At 42.1% G+C, this 18,808-nt stretch overlaps 1 protein-coding gene across 10 annotated transcripts; it reads left to right on the top strand.

Annotated features, from left to right (window-relative positions):
* The first annotated feature begins 1,430 nt into the window (after positions 1–1,430).
* LOC129831246 (carboxy-terminal kinesin 2-like) lies at positions 1,431–18,642 on the top strand. 10 transcript variants are annotated; one of them, XM_055894433.1, is made up of 9 exons: positions 1,585–1,801; positions 2,222–2,254; positions 2,496–2,589; positions 2,975–3,031; positions 12,123–12,288; positions 12,763–13,071; positions 17,819–17,951; positions 18,207–18,343; positions 18,451–18,642. In XM_055894433.1, exons 5-9 carry the CDS (start codon positions 12,262–12,264, stop codon positions 18,625–18,627), a joined length of 783 nt encoding a protein of 260 aa, XP_055750408.1. In that variant the 5' UTR covers positions 1,585–1,801; positions 2,222–2,254; positions 2,496–2,589; positions 2,975–3,031; positions 12,123–12,261; the 3' UTR covers positions 18,628–18,642. The 10 variants fall into 10 exon arrangements, 8 of the variants coding, with proteins under 8 accessions (XP_055750408.1, XP_055750409.1, XP_055750407.1 ...); XM_055894434.1 differs by having other exon boundaries at positions 2,975–3,036; XM_055894432.1 differs by having other exon boundaries at positions 2,944–3,031.
* Positions 18,643–18,808: the final 166 nt, after the last annotated feature.

Below are 18,808 nucleotides of genomic sequence, written 5' to 3'. Positions count from 1 at the left end.
GGTATGCCACAGTACAGGCGAAGACACTGGTCCCCAAACTGGAATCCTGGTCCAGTTTCCAACAAGGTGCAAGAAAAAAAGATATGCTCCCCCATCAGATATTGTTCCCCCACTATATTGTAGCGAACAGAGGCGGCGGGTGCACCCTGGTCTCCGGCGTGAATACCCTGGTCTCCGCATTGCGTCAATAGGTTTAACCCACTTGGTGGGAAATGTAATGTGGCTCATATGGCGAGGATTGCTACACTGCCCTCTCCGAACTGGAAGCCACGTCCCCTTAATTCGACTAGACTCAGCCCCCTCATGTCCCGGACTATGTTACGGCCACCATCCCACTTCTGACACCAATGTAGCGAACGGAAAGAGCAGGAAACAAACCCTGGTCTCTGGCATGAAAGTCAAACACCCTAAGCATCGCCCCAATATGGTTAACCCACTTGGTGGAAATTGTACCATGGCTCATATAGCGAGGATCGCTACAATATACTGTTCTCTATCGGATACTGCTTTCCCATCATATAGGCCTACTGTTGTTCTCCCATCATGGCCATAATTGACATTGCTGCCTGTGAAATGAACAACAGCTGAACATGATGGCCTTTAACCTGCTTAATTCCTGCTGAGACATTACCACGCACCAGGCAACCCTAAATAGCCTGGGATACATGGGTCCAAGTCAGCAAAATATCACTAAACCCATCCAAATGCAAAACCACCTTCACCAAAAGACCTCAACCCATAATAACCTTACTGAGTAGGGAATACGTGCCCCAGGTCACCCACCCAAGGACCAACCCTGCTTAGCTTCTGAGGCAACCCAGCAGGTGGGATGGCATGGCTGCTGGCAAGCTATGGGAAACCAACTCCAAAAAAAAAATCCTCTGATGGCTCAAAAGACTAGGAGTTTCCAGGGAGGATCTCACCAATACTACTCTGGGTGCATCCACCCGACACAGTGCGTGTGCAACCCAAACAGTACATATGCAGCCCCAGCTGGTCTTTTATCCCTGTTATAGCTCCCTAACAACAGCTCTAACAGAATGTGATAGGAAGTGAAAAGTTGTTATTGGGTATACAGGTGTCGTAAACAATAGTAGCCTATCTGATGGGGGAACATAAATGGGTGAACAGTATTTGCTAGGGAACAGTATATGATGAGAGAACAATGTGTTTTAGGTCCAGTAGGTTTTGATGAATGTGAAAATTGATAGTATTAATGTATTTTATCCATAACATAATAGTCATAATCATAATAATTAATTCCCCCCCCAAAAAAGTTTGCCAATGTGTTGTGGAAATATTGTGGGTAAAAAAGCTAGATTTTAATGAGTTCAAACAGGTAATGAAAACTGGTTTACATAATAATTCAAATGTAGATTAGAAAGTGATTGTGTGAATCCATCTTTGTTTTTGTTTTCTCTCAATTCCTTCTTGACTGTATCTGACCGAAGTTCCATATTCATTTAGCTCATATGTCCATATTTAACTGAATATTGTTATTTTATAGAGCCATGCTGATGATTCAGAGCTATATTTCTATTTTATATTCGATATCAGAATACATTTCATTGATCCAACGACTGACCTGATCAATGGATTTTCTGTATTGGGAATGGAATTGGCAGAAAATTGCCCATCCCCTAAACGACTATCATTTACGTTGGATTGGGTAGTAAAGCAAAAAGAAGGCGGGATTGTGTTTCCTTCAACGGGATGTTCTAAAGTCAACCAATTACATCGGACGGTGTGAATTCAAATGGGTGTGGTGTCTGCAGCGAAACCAGTGTGAACGCGCGGATTGGTAAGTAAATATTGCTCAACTCAAATTTGTGAAATGTCTTGTTTATATGTTTGAAAGGCTGTTGAATTTTGTATGTCTGCTATGGATTTGCCGTTCCATCAGCTTTATCACGACTTGCTGGGTGTGTAAAGTTAGCCAACTAAGATTGGCTTGTTAGTTAGCTACTGTACAGTAAGCCAGTTAATTTTAGTTACTCTAACCACATATTATAGTAAACTACACCCCTGCTAGCTTGCTATTTTCACACAATTTAAACATGGATATCTAGCTACAATCTATACGAAGTTGCAGTTCGTAATTCAAAACACCATTCTAGTTAGATTGCTAACGTTAACTAGCCAATGGTTTCTTTTTAACTAGCCCTATGTCATGCCATTGATTCCATTATGGTTAACGTTACATGTTGACCCCTCTGTTTAGGTACATACAAATGCAAGTCATATGAATAAAGAGGTGAGTGGGACTCTGATATAACTAGCTAGCTATCAACCTAACGTTAGCTGTCAGTCTGAATTGGGTGGTTTTGGATATCATCAAGCTTAGGCCAGGAACTAGTCAGTTTACTCTCACTTTCTCTGTTGACAACTACAGAAAAACATGTAGCTAAATGGAGTGCCTTCTGCAATCTGTTATCACTTTGTAACGTTAGATAAAAATATATATATTTCACTAACAAATATTCCTCCCTCTGCAGAACACCTCCCGCCTACCAGTCATGTCTGGTAAAAAAAAAGTCCTCCTCTAGCAACAGCAGTGAAAGCATGAACTCTGACCAACAACCTGTTCAGGTGTGGCTATCTTCTGCAAAACTGTAATACAGGCACTGATGACAAACATGTTAAATTCCTTTATACATCACAAACAGTTAGATGTGTTCGGTTTCCAGTGTGTCCTTATTTACCAGTAAAAAAAAAAGCCTCCTTTAGAAAAAGATGCGAAGGGTTGATTCTGACCCAAAGATGAGACAGGCAGTTAATGCAATGGGAACAAAGAGGCCCCTTCCACCCAAGCGAGCTGCTAGTGAGTGGTCCTCTCAAACACTTAATTTAATGGCTTGGCCAATGTCATCACCTCTTGTTTCTTATAGTTTTAGCACAGTCTTTCTGTAATTCCTGTATGTGTTTATTTTTTATTTTTATTAGGTCTCTTGCTCCTTCCCTTCCTCTCTCTTAGCAGTCAAACTGATTCGGCCTACAAGAGCAGCCACTATAGCTGCTGCTCCGTCTAGAGGTGAGGTACTGTGTATTGAGAAAGATATATATATTTATAGCTAGCCGTACCAGTCGACTGTCTTGTTTGTAGGGCTGACTCAATTTAGTCGACTGGTGATTGTTTGGTCGATAGGCTGTTGGTCGACCGAGATTTCTTTTAGTCGAGCAGTAGGGGAAAAAATCTCATGGTGTACAAGAAACTTGGGATTCACGCTGAGTGGACTGATCCATTGTGGAGGCCGTGGGGGTGGCACAGGCCATCAGTATAAGACATGTGCTACTGAAATTGTAAACTCAGCAAAAAAATAAACATCCTCTCACTGTCAACTGCGTTTATTTTCAGCAAACTTAACATGTGTAAATATTTGGATGAACATAACAAGATTTAACAACTGAGACATAAACTGAACAAGTTCCACAGACATGTGACTAACAGAAATGGAATAATGTGTCCCTGAACAAAGGGGGGGTCAAAATCAAAAGTAACAGTCAGTATCTGGTAGAAGTCGACCGATTATGATTTTTCAACACAGATACCGATTATTAGAGGACCAAAAAAAGCCGATACCGATTAATCAGCCGATTCTTTTTAAATGTATATTTGTAATAATGACAATTACAACAATACTGAACAAACACTTATTTTAACTTAATATAATACATCAATAAACTCAATTTAGCCTGAAATAAATAATGAAATGTTCAATTTGGTTTAGATAATGCAAAAACTAAGTGTTGGAGAAGAAAGTTAAAGTGCAATATGTGCCATGTAAAAAAGCAAGTTCCTTGCTCAGAACATATGAAAGCTGGTGGTTCCTTTTAACATGAGTCTTCGATATTCCCATGTAAGAAGTTTTAGGTTGTAGTTATTATAGGACTATTTCTCTCTATACCATTTGTATTTCATATACCTTTGACTATTGGATGTTCTAATAGGTACTTTAGTATTGCCAGCCTAATTTCGGGAGTTGATAGGCTTGAAGTCATAAACAGCACAATGCTTGAAGCACAGCGAAGAGCTGCTGGCAAATGCAGGAAAGTGCTGTTTGAATGAATGCGTACGAGCCTGCTGCTGCCTACCACCGCTCAGTCAGACTGCTCTATCAAATTATTGTAACGAGTATTACCGAAGGTGGCTTCCCTTCCTGTTCGAGTGGCGCTCGGCGGTCGTCGTCGCCGGTCTACTAGCTGCCACCGATCCCTTTTTCCTTTTCGTTTGGTTTTGACTAATTGTTTTCACCTGTTTATTGTTTGGTTGTTAGGGTGGTGCTATTTAAGTTTGTTTAGCCCGCTTCTGTTTGTGCGGGCTTGTCTTTCTGTTTTGTATGAGGTTGTTCGTTTGATTTTGGGGTTTGTCTGGATTTATTTTTCCAGTGTGTACTTTATTCAAGTGGATTTTTACGCCAATGTTTTGACGTTACCAGTTGTTCTTCTGGTTGGCCATTAAAGAGTGTTTTTTCCCCATACCTTTGCTCTCTGCGCCTGACTCCTCACAATTTTCCTCATTGTTCGTAACAATTATGGACTTAATTATAACATAATGACACACAGAAATACTAGCCTTAGGTCATTAATATGGTCAAATCCGGAAACTCATTTTGAAAACAAAACATTTATTCTTTCAGTGAAATACGGAACCGTTCTGTATTTTATCTAACGGGTGGCATCCCCAAGTCTAAATATTGCTGTTACATTGCACAACCTTCAATGTTATGTCATAATTATGTACAATTCTGGCAAATTAATTACGGTCTTTGTTAGGAAAAAATGGTCTTCACACAGTTCGCAATGAGCCAGGCGGCCCAAACTGCTGCATATACCCTGACTCTGCTTGCATAGAACGCAAGAGAAGTGACCCAATTTCCCCAGTTAAAAGAAATTCATGTTAGCAGGCAATATTGACTAAATATGCAGGTTTAAAAATATATACTTGTGTATTGATTTTAAGAAAGGCATTGATGTTTATGGTTAGGTACACATTGGTGCAATAGTGTACCAATAATAAATAATAATAATAATAATAATAAAAATAGTGCTTTTTTTGTGAATGCGCTTGTTAAATCACCCATTTGGCGAAGTAGGCTGTGATTCAATGATAAATGAACAGGCACCGCATCTATTATATGCAATGCAGGAAAAGCTAGATAAACTAGTAATATCATCAACCATGTGTAGTTAACTAGTGATTGATTGTTTTTATAAGATAAGTTTAATGCTAGCAAGCACCTTAACTTGGCTCCTTGCTGCACTTCCGTAACAGGTAGTCAGCCTGCCACGCAGTCTCCTCATGGAGTGCAATGTAATCGCCCATGATCGCTGTCTAAAAATGCCGATTTACCAATTGTTATAAAAACTTGAAATCGGCCTTGATTAATCTGCCATTCCGATTAATCGGTTGACCTCTAGTATCTGGTGTGGCCACCAGCTGCAATAAGTACTGCAATGCATGGACTGCACCAGATTTGCCAGTTCTTGCTGTGAAATGTTACCCCACTCTCCCACCAAGGCACCTGCAAGTTCCCGGACATTTCTGCGGGGAATGGCCCTAGCTCTCACCTTCCGATCCAACAGGTCCCAGACATGCTCAATGGGATTGAGATCCGCACTCTTCGCTGGCCATGGCAAAAGACTGACATTCCTGTCTTGCAGGAAATCACGGACAGAACGAGCAGCATGGCTGGTGGCATTGTCATGCTGGAGGGTCATGTCAGGATGAGTCTGCAGGAAGGGTACCACTTGAGGGAGGAGGATGTCTTTGTAACGCACAGCGTTGAGATTGCCTGCAATGACAACAAGCTCAGTCCGATGGTGCTGTGACACACCGCCCCAGAACATGACGGACCCTCCACCTCCAAATCGATCCCGCTCCAGAGTACAGGCCTCGGTTTAACTCTCATTACTTCGACGATAAACACGAATCCGACCATCACACCTGGTGAGACAAAACTGCGACTCGTCAGTGAAGAGCACTTTTTGCCAGTCCTGTCTGATCCAGCGACGGTGGGTTTGTACCCATAAGCGACGTTGTTGCCGGTGATGTCAGGACTTGCCTTACAACAGGCCTACAAGCCCTCAGTCCAGCCTCTCTCAGCCTATTGGGGACAATCTGAGCATTGATGGAGGGATTGTGCGTTCCTGGTGTAACTCGGGCAGTTGTTGCCATCCTGTACCTGTCCCGCAGGTGTGATGTTCGGATGTACCAATCCTGTGCAGCTGTTGTTACGCGTGGTCTGCCACTGCGAGGACGATCAGCTGTCCGTCCTGTCTCCCTGTAGTGCTGTCTTAGGCGTCTCACTGTACGGACATTGCAGTTTTTTGCCCTGGCCACATCTGCAGTCCTCATGCCTCCTTGCAGCAGGCCTAAGGCACATTCATGCAGATGAGCAGGGACCCTGGGCATCTTACTTTTGGTGTTTTTCAGAGTCAATAGAAAGGCCTCTTTAGTGTGCTAGGTTTTCATAATTGTGACCTTAATTGCCTACCGCCTGTAAGCTGTTAGTGTCTTAACGACTGTTCCACAGGTGCATGTTCATTAATTGTTTATGGTTCATTGAACAAGCATGGGAAACAGTGTTAAAACCTTTTACAATGAAGATCTGTGAAGTTATTTGGATTTTTGCGAATTATCTTTGAAAGACAGGGTCCTGAAAAAGGGACGTTTCTTTTTTTTGCTGAGTTTATGTGGTTTTATTACATAAAAAATGCTGCAACACTAATACAAACAATATTATTTGTGCCTGGCTTTATAAATCATCAATATATCTACAGAAAATAAGACAGATCCTGCCTCTGTTGCCTGTTTGACTTGGTTTAATAGCCTACTGATTTCGTGAGCACCAAGCCTCGTGCAAAGACATGTCAAGTAAACAATTTCACAAATTCAGCTGTTTGTAATCTTTGCTTTGCTGTAATAAAGGCTTTTGTTAGAACAGCCTCATTGCTAATATTAATAATTTATTTAGTGTTTACACTGTTCAGAATTGTTGGGAAATTAATATTTATAAAAAATAATGCTCCTTTTCTTGATCTCCTTATTGTTATTACTTTATTATTATTATAGTAATGTCATTGTCATTAGTAGGCAGCCTTGTATAACCACCATCGAGCTGTAGGCCTAAGAGCACATCCTGTCTAGTCTTAATACCGTAACTTACTTAGGCCTACATTTCAATACTTCTATAGGCTACTGTATCAATCATTCCTTCGTTCATGTCATCACACAGCATACAAGTCATTCATGACTTTGAATTGCAATCAAGCATTTTAGTTTTAATATGAAGTCAACCTTGAATAATTCGTTCCATTTCGGAAATTGCATTCATAAATGAATGCGACTGTTTTTAGTCTTTGCTGTAATTAAGGCTTAACAAAACAAAATGTTACAACAGACTCTCTGGTATACTTATACTTTATTTAGTGTTGTGTACATTGTTCCAAATGGTCAGAAATGATATTGTAATCTATACAGCACCTGTTTCGCACACATAATATCCACACAGCGCTTGCTCCTTACCTTATTTCTCCAGTATTTTCTACAACTAGTCAAATGTATTCCACACATCTGACTTTACCTCCTGAGCAATGTGTAAATATTCCCCCGTTTCTAGTTTATTTGTCACGTTCTCTGCATGAATTTGGCTCACGTGTTACGGTGTTTCGAGTTTATAACCAATTTATTGATGTGATTATGATATGCTATAAGAACGGCTTGTCCGCACATTAGGCAGGATTAGGCGACCGCCTGTGGCGGCAGATTGACAAGGGCGGCATTTTCTGTGTTAAACTGACCTAGACACACCAACAACACATAAAACCTACCATTTTACATCATGCAGGTTTTTCCGATCAAATAGCCTAACCTAAATGGCGCTCGGTCAAATAAAAAATGAGCTGGCATGTTTTAACAAAGCAATATATCCTAAAAACAGGACAGGTCAAAGTAATATGGTCGTTATGGAATGGACAATCATAACTGTTGACCAGGAGTTTCACCCCATTGTAATGATCAGTGGTTAGATGTTTAGTATCTGTAAATGTTTTGACAAAGTGATTATAGCGAAAAAGGAAATACTTCTGTGTAAACACATTGCAAATAGGCTCGTGATATTTCCTGATGAAGCTGATATTCAGTGCTTAATTGGCCAAATTGATTAGTCACAAGAATCAGGACTAATAAAGCCAATGAAATGGCCTGTTTTTACAAATGGTGGACCTACTACATGGATGGGCATTCATAAAATTCCATCCTGGGCCGACATGGCAGGCTACACCCTAGTAAGCAAGGGCAGACTTCTTTTGAATATCTTTTTTTGGTCCTGTCTGGACATAGTTTTTTTGGTGTTTTACAAACTGTAGGCTAACCACATAGATGGGCATTCATAAAATAACATTTCAGGCAACACTGTAAGCACTTACCAATGTCTTCTTTTAGTGCAGTTCCGGACCGGCCTTGATTTCCACGGACATTGGTTTTTGGTCCGGACCAAATCTGAACCAAAGATAGACATCTATGATTGGTTAAATCTTGGTGCGGTCCAAACCGGCCTTGATTTTAATGTCCACGTACCAGTCAAGTTTGGACACACCTACTCATTCAAGGGTTTTTCTTTAATTTGACTATTTTCTACATTGTAGAATAGTTTTGATGTCTTCACTATTATCTAGTAACACATGGCATCATGTAGTAAGCAAAAAATTGTTAAACAAATCAAAATATATTTTAGATTCTTCAAAGTAGCCACCCTTTGCCTTGATGACAGCTTTGCACACTCTTGGCATTCTCTCAACCAGCTTCATCTGGAATGCTTTTCCAACAGTCTTGAAGGAGTACCCACATATAGTGAGCACTTGTTGTGATTGTGGAGACCAGGTCATCTGATGCGGCACTCCATCACTCTCCTTCTTGGTCGAATAGCCCTTACACAGCCTGGAAGTGTGTTGCCTCATTGTCCTGTCAAAAAACAAATTATAGTCCCACAAAGCGCAAACCAGATGGGATGGCGCATCGCTGCAGAATGCTGTGGTAGCCATGCTGGTTAAGTGTGCATTGAATTCTAAATAAATCACTGACAGTGTCACCGGCAAAGCACCATCAAACCTCCATGCTTCACGGTGGGAACCATACATGCGGAGAGATCATCCGTTCAAATCAAATGTAAATAGTCCTGTGGCCATTTGATTTAATTGTTCAGCAGTCTTGTGGCTTGGGGGTAGAAGCTATTGAGGAGCCTTTTGGTCCTAGACTTGGCGCTCCGGTACCGCTTGCCGTGCTGTAGCAGAGAACAGTCTATGACTTGGGTGACTGGAGTCTCTGGCCATTTTTGGGGGGCTTTCCTCTGACACGCCTAATATATAGGTCCTGGATGGAAGGAAGCTTGGCCCCAGTGATGTACTGGGCCGTTTGCACTACTCTCTGTAGCACCTTACTGTCAGATGCCGAGCAGTTGCCATACCAGGCGGTGATGCAACCGGTCAGGATTGTCTCTGGTGCAGCTCTAGAACTTTTTAAGAATCTGGGGACCCGTGCCAAATCTTTTCAGTCTCCTGAGCGGGAAAAGGTGTTGTCGTGCCCTCTTCACAACTGTCTTGGTGTGTTTGGACCATGATAGTTCGTTGGTGATGTGGACACCAAGGAACTTGAAACTCTCGAACCGCTCCACTACAGTCCCTTCGATGTTAATGGGGGTCTGTTCGGCCCGCCTTTTCCTGTAGTCCATGTTCAGCTCCTTTGTCTTGCTCACATTGAGGGAGAAGTTGTTGTCCTGGCACCACACTGCCAGGTCTCTGACCTCCTCACTATAGGCTGTCTCATCATTGTCGGTGATCAGGCCTACCACTGTTGTGTCGTCAGCAAACGTAATGATGGTTTTGGAGTCTTGTTTGGCCAAGGACTACATGAGGGGACTAAGTACAGACCCCTGAAGGGCCCCAATGTTGAAGATCAGCGTGGCAGACGGGTTCTTTCCTACCCTTACCACTTGGGGGTGGCCCATCAGGAAGTCCAGGATCCAGTTGCAGAGGGAGGTGTTTAGTCCCAGGGTCTTTAGCTTAGTTATGAGCTTCGTGGGCACTAACGCTGTGCTGTAGTCAGTGAACAGCATTCTCACATAGCTGTTCCTTTTGTCCAGGTGGGAAAGGGCAGTATGGAGTGTGAATCAACATCCCAGTTTTTTGAGTGAAATGTCTGAGTTTGACAGGTGTAAGCTTACATGTAGCCTATAAACTTTCACAGTGAATGCTATTGTTTATATGTTTTGTGCGTATGAATGGAATATTACCAAATGTATCAGAAAGAAATATTGAGCCTATTTAATGCAATCCTTGCTGTTTAATAGATTGCAAAGCAGAAGAATACAACTGACCTAAACGTTTGGAAATGATAAGTTAACTTTCTCATCCATGCAAAATGCAACTCGTGTAATTGCACCGTTTAGCTCGCATCTGAAGGCTGGGGGGATATTTAGGACGTACTGTAGGTCGCTAAAATATCCTAATGATTATGATCACACTTCCTCAATTCAAATGTTATGGCGACACTATAGGAAAGATGGTTTGGTTTAGATTAGAAACTTGGGATCCAAGCTGGAGTTATCAGTGTGGCCCCATCACCTGAAAATGTTGAAATACTGTATCTTCACGCCTAGAATAAAAACCTCCAGCCTTCCGTCATAACTGTCCATTTATTGGGGAAAAATAAAGGATTACATGGGGCAGTTTTGGAGAAGAAAAAACACTAATCCCGTCCAAATCGTCCTATGGAATAACGGACATTCTGGAGTAATAATGACAACCAACGCTCTCTATTAACACTAGTCCCGTGTGAATAGGTCTTTGGTCTCGTGCATAGGATGCATACATGTGTCACGTAAAGAGGACAAGGGTTGAGGGAATAGGGAATGTTTTTCCTAAACAAATGAGGGATTTCAGACACCAGGTAGCGATAAACACTTTGATGTTCTGTGGTGGTCGCTGCAACACAGAGAGAGAGAGAGACAACAGGTGCTAGTCACTGTCACTCGCTGTGTCTTTTTAAATATCAATACAGCGCCGCTAGTCTATGCCTGGCCCAGCACAATCAAATAAATTGCTGGCCTGACTCCAGCTAGTCATTTGTGTGTCTTTTTAAATTATTTAATCAGACTGTTTGCTTAAGGCATCAGACAAACTCAGTGAATATAGTTGACTTGATTAAAACACATAGGATGTCTATATATGGAAAAATACACCTTTATTTCTACCATGATTGGTAGAAATAACAGACAACTCTTGGTCGACCAAGATTTTTTTCATCTGGGACAGCCCTACGTATTTTCTATCATTTCTTCACAATGTATGTGTGTGTGTGTGTAATATATATATAATATATTTTTTATACCCTGAAAAGGTTTTCAGAAGCCGCCCATTGCATCCGTCGCTAAAACAGATAACTACCATAGTCTCTGTTTTTTCCACATGGTCCTTAACATTTTCTGTATCTTGTATCCACAAACATTCTCTTCCATATCTTAAGACATGAGGGTGTTGAATGTGTTTCCTTCGCACCAACAGCAGCTGTTGGGGGGGGGGGGGGGGGGGGGGTTCACGGCTGCCTGCATGGGACCTCAAAGGAAAACGTTAGTGACACGGAGGGCAAGATTTCCAACTACCAGAGCAAAGTCAAAACGGTGGCCCAGGAGAACTAGTCTGAAGGAGTCTGTAGCTAAAAGCAGACAGACGGAAGCACAGATGACTTCAGAGCTACAAGAACTCCACACTCAGCTCGGGTACATGGAGAAGTACCACGGAGCAGTACCATGGAGCATGCATAGGGTAGACCATTATGTGAAAATGGGTGTAGTGGCATGGGAACGGGCATTGTAACCACATAGGAAAGAGTGACTTATTTTGCATAAGGAAGTTCAGAGGTAAGAGGTAAGTGTTGATTTAGCAAAACAAGTGGGTGTATAGCTGACATGATTTCTCACCTTTCTTGAGTCCTATACCAGTCATAACTTTATGCATACATTTAGCCAGTAGTGCAGTAAATAAAACATGATAGTGTCACTACATGTTACTCTTTAGGTCCCTTTGGTGTGCTTGCCAATCTTACCCAGTTTTGTTCTGTGTTGCAGCCACTATGAGCAGGAGCTGGCTACCCTGTCTGGCGTCAAAGAGCAGCTGACCATTGTAGCCAGTGAGAAGGTCTCCCTGGAGAAGACCTTATGCAACCTCACTGAGGAGCACAACGTTCTTCTAGGCTTGAGAAAGAGCATGGAGGCCGAGCTTCACAATGTGCAGGTCGAGCATCATCTTCTGTGGATTTTTATGGCAGACTACAAGCCAAAAAGGTGTAATGCCCCGACCAACTGCACAAGGAAAATATATATATATATATACAAATCCCGTACATGATAGGGGAAACAAACTTAATCCAGCCAAAATAAAGCTTTCAAAAAAACACATTGACAGAACATGTTCTCCCACACAAGAAGTGAAATAGCACGCAGGCCTACTCATTGTGACAACTGATCACCTTGACTGTTGTGACATGAGATGAATGGTGTATAGCTGTATTGAATGAGGCAGTCTTGCCTCTGCTCCTTGGTCAGAAATATCAGAGGAAGTCTGGCATAGTCGTTTTGTCCAGCCTCATTCAAACCCACTGCCATTACGTCTCTTTGCCAGAACCCCCTTTGCAGCCCAATATATATATATATTTTTAGGTGCGTCTGATGGATCAATGTCTGGCTTCTCTCTTCTTACCTGACCCAGCTCTTTGCAGGGCTCCACTCTTTCCCGTTGCCAGACCACCCTGAGGGAGACCCAGGACATGGTCCGCAACCTGGAGGAGAGACTGTGATGTTTGGGCCCTCCACACGGCAACAGGATGTGTTTGAGGAGATTTCCCTCCTGGTGCAGTCAGCCCTGGACGGCTACAACGTCTGCTGCTTCGCTTACAGACAGTGGCAAAAGCTACACCATGGAGGGGGGGGAGAGAAGGAGGACATGCGTGGGGTCATCCCCCGGGCCGTGCAGCAGATCTTCCAGGCCTCCAAGAAATTGCGGGAGCAGGGATGGGAGGTAGTGATGATACCATTGGTTTTCATTAGTATGCGTGGTAGCTGTCCCTTCAGCTGAAACAGTTCTATTACACTGAACAGGGAATTTAAACTTGTTTTTTTTACATTTACTGTGTCAATGCGTTTCTGTTTTTCTGATCAGATGATGTATTTCCCATTGAAGTGGAATGAGATGAATCTGGTGTGACTGCAACATTTCACTTTTTGGACCGGATTCTTGATCGTTTTTCCCAGTTTACATTTAGCATAGAAATATGATTATTTCTTGATACATTTGAAACGAGGTCTAGTTTTGGCCGCAGCCGGACTATATTGTGAACCACTCTTGGCAGAATGCATTGCTTGTGAAAAGTAACCTCACGACTCGCACTAAAATATTCTGCTGCTCTGTCATTCTCTACATCAGGGGTGTCAAAGTCAAATGGACGGAGGGCCAAATAAAAAATTTAGCTACAAGCCGAGGGCCGGACTGTGCGAATGTTCATTGAAAAAATTTTAAATTACGCATATAGTCTAGTGAACCTAATTGAACCTACTGAAAACCTAACAAATATATTCCAATATGATCAGATAAATAAAGCAATATTTTCTTATGGCTCTGTCAGTAATCTTTAATTTTCAACAGACACAAAAGACAAATTTCCTTTATATAAAAATCCCCATAACATGAACATTAAATGAAAGAAACCGGTATTCAAGGCACCATCAGTAGCCTATATTTTCTATTTTAGCAAAAGTGGGCTAAATTTACTTCAAAGAAAAAAACAATAATAGCAATTTTCTATCATCCACTCAACTGAAATATTTTTAAAATATAATTGGATTGAAATACAATAAAATAAAGTGCAAAAATCTATTAATCAAAAACAACACTTTGTTTAAGGAGAAGTAACATGCAGTGAAAACAAATATTAAACTTTAACTTTTAAACTTGAACTGAGTAAAAACTCTAAATATGTGATTGCACAGTAATGTTCACTTGTTTGAGGTTGAGGGTGATACTTGGTGGTGTCCCATCTTTTCCACAAGTTCATCAATGTTCGGGGTAAGGCTCTGAGCTGAGGAAATCCTCAGAATTGAGTGGAGGTGTTCAGCAGTAAGTCGACTTCTGTGTGATGTTTTGTTCAGGTTCATCAAAGAAAACAGTTGTTCACACAGGTATGTGCTGCCAAACATAGACAACGTTTGAGCAGCCTGGATGCGCAGCTGGGGCATTGTGTCGGGGAGGAAACGGGCGAACTCCGCAGCACCCACTGCCGCATATTTTGCCCTCAGTGCATCATTGCATTGGAGGTCAATCAACTCCATTTGGAGGTTTGGTGGTGAGCTTTCCACGTCAACAGCAAATGGGTTACCGAGCAGTTCCAACCTGCTTTTTTGTGCTTCAAAGTCAGCAAATCGGCGTCGAAAGTCAGCGGCAAGCATACCTATTTTATCAGCCAACTGTGCGCTCGGGAACGCACTGGTAGAGAGCTTCTCTTTCATGGTCTGGCAGCTGGGAAAGTGGCTCAAATTTTCTTTCCGCATCTGCGTCTCCCACAGAGTCAGTTTGGTTTTAAATGCCTTCACTGTACTGTACATATCAGAGATGACATGATCCCGACCCTGCAGCTGCAAGTTCATTGCATTCAGATGACTCGTAATGTCACACAGAAAAGCCATTTCACACAGAAACATTTCGTCTCGGAGTTGTGTTGTGTCTTTCCCTTTGCTGTCCAAGAACAGACAAATCTCCTCACGAAGCTCGAAACATCTTTGAAGCACCTTTCCCTGGCTTAGCCATCGCACCTCTGTGTGATAAGGCAAATCACCATGCTCCGTTTCTAACTCCGTCAGAAATGCCTTGAACTGGCGGTGATTCAAACCTTTGGCTCTGATAAAGTTAACTGTGCGCGTGATGATGCTCATTACATGCTCCATTTTCAAGGCTTTACCGCACAACGCTTCCTGGTGTATGATACAATGATAAGCTGTCGGCTCACCTGTCGCGTTTTCCTCTTGCATCTTTTCCCGTATCTTCGCCACCAGTCCGCTCCTGTGTCCACACATCGCAGGTGCTCCGTCGGTTGTCAAACCCACGAGTTTTTCCCAAGGCAGCTCCATCTCATTTACACATCTTGACACCTCTTCATACAAATCATGCCCCGTAGTTGTGCCATGCATAGGACGTAAAGCCAAAAACTCCTCTGTCACGCTTAGGCTGGAGTCCACTCCGCGGATGAAAATTGACAACTGGGCAATGTCAGAAATGTCGGTGCTCTCATCCACAGCCAAGGAATATGCAATGAAATCTTTTCCCTTTTTCACAAGCTGCTCTTTTAGATTGATGGACAACTGGTCTACTCTCTCGGCAATGGTGTTTCTGCTCAGACTCACATTTAAAAAGAGTTGCCTTTTTTCTGGGCAAACTTCGTCACAAACTTTAATCATGCAGTTTTTGATGAAATCCCCCTCCGTAAATGGCCGGGCTGATTTAGCGATCTCTTCTGCCAAAATAAAACTGGCCTTGACAGCAGCCTGGCCTTGTGATTTGGCTTTTTTGAACAGAGCCTGTCGAGATTTGAGGCCTCGTTTTAATTCCTCTGCCTTTTGTAGCCTTTGTTCCATGTCCATATTCTTGTTTTTGTCCGCGTGTTTCGTTTCATAATGTCGTCTCAGATTATACTCTTTCAGTACCGCCACACTTTCTCCACACAGAAGACACACAGGTTTTCCAGCTACCTCCGTGAACATATACTCCGACTCCCACCTTGTTTGAAACCCCCCGTTCTCAGTGTCCACCTTCCGTTTTGCCATTTTTGATGGGTATCTGAAAGTTAATTTTACTGTGATGCTGACGACTGCTGTGCCAATAAATATTGAAATGAAGCAGCCTACTGCTCGGTGCGTCACCGTTGCATTGTGGGAAATGTAGTATTGGTGCGTGTAAAAGATCTGCGGGCTGCCGGCTTGCTGCGGTCTGCGGGCCGGTTCTAATAATAAATCAAGATCATCCCAGGGGCCGTAAAAAACCTTCTCGCGGGCCGGATGTGGCCCGCGGGCCTTGACTCTGACATATGTGCTCTACATGCATCTCACGATGCCGAAAAGAAACTAGCGTCTGTGGGCGTGGCGTAGCATTTGGCCGGCGCAAGGAGTCTGGGCAGCCAGGCAAGGTGATGGACACAGTCATTTGCGAACTGCAACCCCTCCAGGGATTTGTTTTGAGTTTGTTGAACGGAGTTGTGTCCATTTATAACATTCAATAATCAATTAATTGCAGTCATCCTTACTCCATTCGATCCATTACCAGTTCTAAACATGTATTTTTTCTTCTCTACGCTCATGATCTATTTTCCTGCGTGCATATGACAGAATGTTAGTTGGTGGTCGGAGCACGTCTTGAGCCTCTGAGCTGGAGGAGGGTGTATTATTAACCCTGCTGTAGGCGTCGCTGCGGCCAGCACTAGCAGGTCAAACGAAAAACTAAAATGAACGAGTCAGTCAGAAAAAACAAATCATGACTCAAGTCTGTGAAAAGTAGTTAAAACTGCACATCACTAGTGTGTACAAATGCATACCAGTATTGCTGTGGGGATGTTGTACTATATACCATGGCTAACCCTGTAAAAACCACACATTTCACTGCACGTATCTGGTGTATGGGACAAGAAAACATATATTGCAGAGTGATTTGAACCTCCACTACAGGTTTATCAGAGAACTGCTCTACCTCCCGTGTTCGACATGTAGGACACTTTAAATCCTAAATGGGCAAAATAAAAGGACACTTTGAATCATTACCACTATTGAGGTAATTTGTATATATATATATATATATACGTCACGTTCTCTCTACTATTATTCTGACATTTCACATTTTTTAAATAAAGTGGTGATCCTAACTGACCTAAAACAGGGAATTTTTACTAGGATTAAATGTCAGGAATTGTGAAAAAAAAATAGTTTACATGTATTTGGCTAAGGCGTATGTAAACTTCCGACTTCAACTGTGTGTGTGTATATATATGTATACACACACACACACACACACAGTTGAAGTCGGAAGTTTACATACGCCTTAGCCAAATACATTTAAACTATTTTTTTTCACAATTCCTGACATTTAATCCTAGTAAAAATTCCCTGTTTTAGGTCAGTTAGGATCACCACTTTATTTAAAAAAAATTGAAATGTCAGAATAATAGTAGAGAAAATGCTTTATTTCAGCTTTTATTTCTTTCATCACATTCCCAGTGGGTCATAAGTTTACATACACTCAATTAGTATTTGGTAGCATTGCCTTTAAATTGTTTAACTTGGGTCAAATTTTTCGGGTAGCCTTCCACAAGGTTCCCATAGTAAGTTGGGTGAATTTTGGCCCATTCCTCCTGACAGAGCTGGTGTAACTGACTTGGCTTCTAAAGCCATGACATCACTTTCTGGAATTTTCCAAGTTGTTTAAAGGCACAGTCAACACAGTATGTAAACCTCTGACCCACTGGAACTGTGATACAGTGAAATAATCTGTCTGTAAACAATTGTTGGAAAAATTACTTGTGTCATGCACAAAGTAGATGTCCTAACCGACTTGCCAAAACTATAGTTTGTTAACAGGAAATGTGTGGAGTGGTTGAAAAACGAGTTTTAATGACTCCAACATAAGTGTATGTAAACTTCCGACTTCAACTGTGTGTGTGCGTGTGTATAAGTATCCTCTATTCTATAGGCTAATATAATGTGTCCATTTTGACCAATTGTCCTTCCAGGTCTGCAACCTGATCGCACTGGCCAACCAGAATCGATCCACAGCCCGGACTAACATGAATGACCACTCCTCGCACTCGGTGTTCCAGCTCGACATTGAGGGCGAGAACTCTGGAAGAGACGTCACGTGCAAATGTAAGCGTGTTCACTGGTGGTCTACGTTTTGTACATCTGCAACTACACAAAGGCTGAGATCTTAAATGAGAACAAATAATAATCCTGTCATCAAATGTTATTTGTCACATGTGCCAAATACAACAGAGTGAAATGTTTACTTACAAGCCCTTAACGAACAATGCAGTTTTAAGAAAGAAAAAAAGATGAAATATAACATCATGATTGATTGCATTCTGGTATGAGAATCCTGACTCTTTCTGTGTCTGTCTGGAGCCTCTCTGTGTTTGGACCTGGCTGGCAGTGAGCAGGTGCAGAAGAGCCAATCCCAAGGGTACCACTTCAGTGAGATGACAGCCATCAACTGCTCCTTGACCAACCTTGGGATTGTTATCGCCGCGCTGACCAATAAGGTTTCTGTTTACAGCCCAATGCCTCTAAGCTTATGGAGTAATGAGTGCTTTGTAAGTTATAGCTTGATTGCGTTCGCTTACCCTCCCACTCTTTGTCTGTGTTCCAGGAGAGCTTTATCCCGTACAGAAACTCAAAAGCTGACGTAACTCCTCCAAAGCTGCCTCGGAGGATTGAGTGTGGTTGTCTGTACATTGTGATTTTTAAACTCATGCCCTTGTATTGGTTGCTTCATTTCATATTATTCATTTTTAATCAATTGGATCCGATGTACAAAGATCAATAAAAGCTCATTTTGTAAGGCTTGTTGTTTGTCTTGTACTTTACCTAATGGATGTTTTCAGTAGGGTAAACTGTAAACTGAGACTGATTTTATAGCCCTAAGAATGAAGGTTATTTGGTCTGATAATGTTGCCTTCCAGATCTGTTGCAGATGTTAAGCTGAAATACTTCATTACATGTTTTTA

Source organism: Salvelinus fontinalis, chromosome 32 (assembly GCF_029448725.1).
Source record: "Salvelinus fontinalis isolate EN_2023a chromosome 32, ASM2944872v1, whole genome shotgun sequence".
Lineage (NCBI taxonomy): Eukaryota > Metazoa > Chordata > Actinopteri > Salmoniformes > Salmonidae > Salvelinus > Salvelinus fontinalis.
The sequence above is the reverse complement of the archived record's forward strand: the minus strand, read 5'-3'. Positions and strand labels throughout refer to the sequence as shown.